Here is a 6,599-nt window from a genome sequence, read left to right as displayed (position 1 = left end):
CCTCGGCACCGCTCGCGTGTCCACGTTCGCCCCGCTCCGCCCTAAACCTCCCGCTTTGTCTCTCCTGCCATCTCTCCCCATCCTATCTTGCCGCACAGTGACGTCACGGGAATGGAGTCGGGGATCGATCCCGAACGCCCACCTCGACACCGCATCCTCCCGAACGCAGCTGCTCTACTCACCGGATGGAAAACATTCGACCGATATCGCGACCTCTGACGACCTTCTCTTCCTGCTGCTCTCTTCCTTCGTCACCTCACGAGGACCAGACGATAGGACGATTGTTGGTTTCCCGACGCATCGCAGGATTCAGCGACCTATGCAATCGACTAACCTTCTTCTCGTTCTTTTCGACGATGCAAAGGCGAACAGAGTTTGCTAGAGTTTGCATTCGCTTTGCACTTTGCTTCGCTGGCTGTTTCATTTCGCTTCGATTAGGGTGTTGTCGAAGATTCTCGCAGACGAGCAGATCGCAGACGGCTGGCAACGTGTGTTTTGGGGGAAAAAGGGAGGTGGAATTGGGTGGCGTAAGGTGGGAAAAGTAGGTAAACTGCGTAGGTTTGGAAGACATATGACGACGCAGTTTACGTATTAGAATTAGTATGAGAATGGCGAAAGCGTGTCCCATGTATTTACTGACACGTAACGTGATCGAGATTAATTTTTATGTCTTCTGTAGCTAGTTACTATTATGTTACAATTTAATACGACACTGTGTCATAAACAGGCAGCCTGTGCTACGCGAATACCGCGTTAAAATTGGTTGTCCAAATTATTGTGAATAATATTATTATGAAATATACGTGGATTATTTCATTCGTTCAATTTACTACTGAGCCATAGTCGAGAACATGTTCGTCTTCCCATAGCCAATTCAGCTGATCTATGGATAGGAGGAGGAGCGAACGCGGAACATTTCTTGTCTCTGTGTTATCTAACTAGTCATCTTCCAAGTACTTAACGAGTGCTTTAACACTAGAAATACCACACCAGTCAAATCGACTGGTTCTACAATTTTATTTTCAAATTTCTACTTCGTGTTATATTTTTTCCCGCAATGATGTAATGACCTTCGCGACGATAACTAAAAGAATAATATAATGAATTTTATTTTGTCTTGTTATTTCTATACTTAAACTCGCCCCGCTCGACATTTTTTTCTTTTTTTTTGATAACTGTATTATCACGTAAACAATTATTGTATACTCGATAAAGCGTCCTTATGATATTCAACACTGAATCATCGATCACGCACCCCATCAAGTGTTCCAATACTTTTGCGAACTATTATATTTTCTTAACATTATAACTAGCACACCAGTCAAATTGACTGGTTTTACAATTTTATTTTAAAATTCCTATTTTGTGTTATATCTTATTTCCGCGATGATGTAATGACTTTGGCAACGATAACTAAAAGAATAATATAATGAATTTTATTTTGTTTTTTATCTATTCAAACTGAAAATAATTTTGTATCAAGGCTACTTGTACCAATACCAGTGAAAATGACTGGTACTTGTCGAAGTGTAAAAGGGTGCTGCGATCTGTTTATCGAACCCCAATTAACCAGTTTCCTCGTTTTCTACAACTTGCCACGCGTTTTTCAAATTTTTCGATATGACGATATCAGTTATCAGGAAAATTCCGGATCGATCGCTGAATCGCTAGATGCTAACACTAGAAACACCACGCCAGTCAAAATGACTGGTTCTACAATTTTATATAAATGTGTCAACCCTCGTTTAGGGATCATGGCCCCAGATGGATTAATAATATCAAAAATGTACTATATAACATAGAATTCCTTCCGTGAGAGAGTAATAAATCAATAAATATAAAAATATTCTATTATTACGTATTTTTTAAAGACCAGTCGTTTTCGCTGGTTTTGATAGAAATATCTTCGCGTGAACTATCGGTAGTTCTAATGTTAAACAGATGATATCCACGGATCGAGAACGAACGTGTGACTGTTATCACCAGATTCTGCTATATTTTCCACTCGTGACACGATTCAGAAAGGCGTCAGCGCCACTCTAACATCCGGATATCGACTATTCGAATTTGCATCCGAGCTGCCTAATTTGCATACATATTGAACGGCGTATCGACTAATCGAAAACTCGACAAACAATTTCGTTGTCCTTACTTTTCCTTCCAGACTCTGATCTCGAGTGCGATCGACCAGATTGGGCGTCGCTCGATCAGTTCTATTCCCTCGTCAACGAGAAAACGCGCGCACTCCGTTCTCGTTTCCAACGTTTAACTGGTGCGTGCACGGCGCCGCATTTTTGTTAATCGTTTTAGCGCCACGTCGCGCTGTTCTCGGACTGTGATCAATTGTATCGCGATGTTTCGTCACGATCGTCAATTCGCAACGCGTTCGGTTCCGAATGTAGCTCGTCGCGAGCCGTATCGGAGATTCCTCTCGCAATTACTCGTTTTTTCAAATAATCGTAAATCCCCTGCATAAACGAAAAAAAAGAGTAGCACAATCGGGCTGCACGGATTCTTGAAAACCCCTGCCACTAAAACGGTTAAACGCGTAAGCGAATTGCGGTAGAGTTCAAAGGCCCAGCGCTGCGTCTATAAATATAGATCACAACCGGAAGCTTTGTTTTCACGTGGGCTCGTCGTGGCCGAAGCGTTTTGCGATCGACGGCCGCGCGAATCTTTGTCGAAACGATGAGACGAGAAACACGCGTCAAAATCTCGAAATATGGAACTTTCTTTGCTCCTGTTAACAATTTACCAACCGATAGCCGATTAATCGGCTTTTTGTCACCGACGCTTACCGACCGATAGCCTATTAATCGGCTTTTTGTCACCAACGCTTATCGACCGATAGCCGATTAATCGGTTTTTATCGCCGACGCTTACCAACTGATAGCCTATTAATCGGCTTTTTGTCACCGACGTTTATCGACCGATAGCCTCTTAATCGGCTTTTTGTCGTCGACAATCTTTTTCATTATTTGAGCAGTAATTTGTTATTTAGTACTACGGTACCTTGCTCGGTTGCGTCAGTTGCGTTGCTTTCTAAGCTTCCACAGTTTTATACCAATTTGAGAAAGTTAGCGTTCGCGATGAACGAAAAGAATGGTATCGGAGAGACTGAACCAAAACAGAGCCGGCGCCAGGGAGAATCCGCGCCTGAGATGCCGGTCGGACGTGCGTATGCCGTTGAACCGCTAGCGGTCAGTAAAGTGTTAAGTATAAGTTAATGGAAGAATCATGTTTAAATTAAATAATGGCTTTGTTTGCCTGATTTAATCTCGATCTAATAAACAACGTTTCGTTTTGAACGCGATGCCATTGTTTACGACTACCCACGATTCTTCGATCAACTGATGAATAAATTCTACTTTACCGGGACGTTTCGAAGCTGCGAGTCCGCTTTCACGCGCAGCATTTCCTCTTATTGGAATTACGACGAAAGATTGGCGAACAAGAAGGAGACTAAAAGGAGGGAAAGACGAGGACGTACAAACAATAGATAATCGGCGAGAGACATTGGAATTGCGCGAACAAACGCGGTACACCTCGTTTCCCGAACGAATCGACGCGTCGGTTAAATTACTCGTCGTTAATTGCAAGCTTCGATTTAAGCTCCGTAATGAATTCGCGATACGACCGAGTGTATAGGCAATTAAAAGATTTCCATTCTTCGCGCGACAAAGTTGTTAGTCTGGAATCGCGTGGTCATGTGGTTGTAGTTGCGAACGCACGGCTGCGAAGTTGTCGCGGTTTCGCCTCTGTACCGTTAAATCTCTGCAACAGCTCCGGAGATGCCGCTGTTATGGAATAGTTAGCAACCGGCAGACACGACTCTACAAGCTCCCAGTATTCTGCACACATCGATAGACGTAGAAAACGTAATATACATAATACGACTTCATATCTTTTGAAATATAATTAAAAGGATAGAAAATTGCTGGAAAATTGTTGAATTCTACGCTTTCAAGTTTATTATGCGCGCATAAAAATCCGGGTAATGTATTGAGTTGGCAACTAAGCGGTTGCGAATTTTGTCATTACCATCTATTGACAAAATCCGTAATCGCTTAGTCGCCAACCCAATAGCTACGATATTTGTCGGAAATATGCGTAATGGAAACATTTTCGGTTTTTGCATCTCTTTCGCACGGTCGATCGATACCGATCGTCGATACATTGCTTATAGAAGAGTTTATTCGCCGATTCTCACGATATACAGCGCTGTGATACATTTTGTGTATCCCAGTTTGTGCGCCGCTGGCGACTTCATTTGAGACGAGAGACGACGAAACGTAACGACGAATTGTTTCGTTCGCACGAAAGCCACGGTGTCGCTCGATTCGCTGTTTGTTCGGTTTTCTTTTTATCGTATTCAGGTTTGCTTGTTTGCGTCACTATTTGCTATTCAAATAAAGCTATAGACCTAGAAAACTAACTGTACGTAAAATGTTTATGTAAAACGATTACGATATATATAGAATGAAACTGGAATAAAAGGAAAAACGTATCGGTCGATGTGCTATATTTTCGTAATGGAAATGTTTCGTGAAAGCAAAAATTGTAAATGACAGTGTAAAACACCGCTACGATAACACGGAGCGACGCTACGATAACAGGCCCGGGCATTACGTTCGGAGGTATCGCAGTATGAAAACTGGATGTACAAAAATCAAACGAACCACTCAGATGGCCTGCCAATAGCACGTGTTTCGAAAAACCAATTCATTTTTGCAGAATATTACGAACTACCTTCCGTTTCAAATATTTCAAGCTATACAAATTTCAACGTTCTAACACTTGGAATTTTTTATCAAAATTCTACGTACATACTATATACAGGGTGGTTGGGGTTAGGTTGGGGTTAGGTAGTAGGTTAGTAACTGCATACTCTCAATATTATGTCTCATAATTATTATATTATACAGGGTGGTTGGTAACTGGTGGTACAAGCAAAAAGGGGGTGATTCCACGCGAAAAAAGAAGTCAAAAATATAGAATAAAAATTTCTTTTTTAATTTTTTTTTAAATTTTTCCATCAAAAAACGATCTGCAGTGAGATCCGTTATAACGAGACGCGATAAAGTGCACGCGTACCGAGCGAAAATTCAAAGTCGATTTTCTCGAAAACAAAGCCCCGAACGAAAAATTTTTATTCCATATTTTCGACTTCTTTTTTCGCGTAGAATCACCCCCTTTCCGTTTGTACCACCAGTTACCAACCACCCTGTATATATAATTAACCAATGTAACTTTTTTAAAAAAACATTTTTATTAGGAGTAAAGGTAACAGTAGGAAGATTTCACAGATTATAGAGCTTTGACTGTAACGAAGAAATTATGGCGCAAGAGACGAGAATAAAAGCTGAACAGCTCTATGAACAATTACAAAGCCTTTGATGTATCTGGAAATCGTATTTGAAGAAACGGATGTGTGAATACGTATAGGTGAGAATACGTATACGCGAAACGGTAACACCACGGACTCGCAAGAGGCTTAAAGCGTAAGAGCGAGATTTGTCTGCCGCGAACGAGAACGTGCTTCTACGCGATGCTTCTCCCGGTTTGCCTTAAGAGGCTCATTGAAATGCACGGTCATACGCCGTGCCACGCGGTTTGCACCTTGTCCGGATAAAAGCACAATGCGGCCGAAACGCGGTTGCTTTGACACGAAAACGTCGTAAAAAAAGAGAAAAGAAAAGAACGCTAGGATATTGACGATCAGTTGAATAATCCGTCACATCCGCCTTTCGAAATTCTTTTTCTTTTTTTTCCTGGCCAATGTTAACACTTTACCGACCGATAGCCGACTAATCGGTTTTTGTCGCCAGCGCTTACCGACCGATAGCCTATTAATCGGTTTTTTCCGCTGACGCTTACTGACCGATGGCCTATTAATCGGCTTTTTGTCGTCAACAATCTTTCTCATTATTTGAGCAGTATTTTCTTATTTAGTACTAAGGTACCTTGCTCGGTTGCGTCAGCTGCGTTGCTTTGTAAGCTCCCACGGTTTTATACCAATTTGAAAAACTTACCGTTCGCGATAAACGAAAAAAATGGTATCGGAGAGTCTAAACCGAAACACAGCCGGCGCCAGGGAGAATCTGCGCCTGAGCTGCCGGTCGATAAAGTGTTAATAAGACAAAGAACGTAACCGTAATCCACCGGTTGGTGAAATTGATTTAGCGAGAAAAAAGATCGACTAAAACGGCACTCACCCTTTTGCTGAAGTACTCGTTGCGGACTAACAGCTCTCCTAGGGTCGTTCCCATTGTTCCAACGAACTTCGTTATAGGCGACACTCCGTGCGGGTCCTGGTCCAGCTATAGATACGCTTCTCGCGCCACTTGCAACGTCTTTGGGCAAAGGCGGCAGAGGTCTGTCAGCGTCATACTCCGTACCATCCAGGCAATTCACATCCCTACGTTCCTGATGCAAGAACACGGAATCGGAATCGGAAACACTGTCTTCGCTCCTGTGTCTCCTAGTCGGTGGTTCCGGGGCAGTGCCATGTTTCGTTGGCCAGCTTCCACTAGCCAAATCCTGACCAACGGCCGATTGGTTGGAGAAACTGACCCTTTTCGCGCCACCGGCGGTTCCGT

The 6,599-nt window shown here is 42.6% G+C and overlaps 1 protein-coding gene across 3 annotated transcripts in view; it reads right to left on the bottom strand.

The window, feature by feature from the left end:
* LOC100746934 overlaps positions 1-6,599 on the bottom strand; it is a 73,722-nt gene that overhangs the window by 37,967 nt on the left and 29,156 nt on the right. For 2 of the 3 annotated variants that reach the window (XM_033321209.1, XM_033321207.1), the window contains exon 3: positions 6,216-6,599. In XM_033321209.1, the coding sequence (XP_033177100.1) occupies positions 6,216-6,599 (384 nt within the window). The remainder of the gene's footprint in view (positions 1-6,215) is intronic. The other variant, XM_033321208.1, reaches the window with a different exon arrangement.

The sequence above is a fragment of the Bombus impatiens genome, unplaced genomic scaffold (assembly GCF_000188095.3).
Source record: "Bombus impatiens unplaced genomic scaffold, BIMP_2.2 scf_0417, whole genome shotgun sequence".
Lineage (NCBI taxonomy): Eukaryota > Metazoa > Arthropoda > Insecta > Hymenoptera > Apidae > Bombus > Bombus impatiens.
The sequence above is the reverse complement of the archived record's forward strand: the minus strand, read 5'-3'. Positions and strand labels throughout refer to the sequence as shown.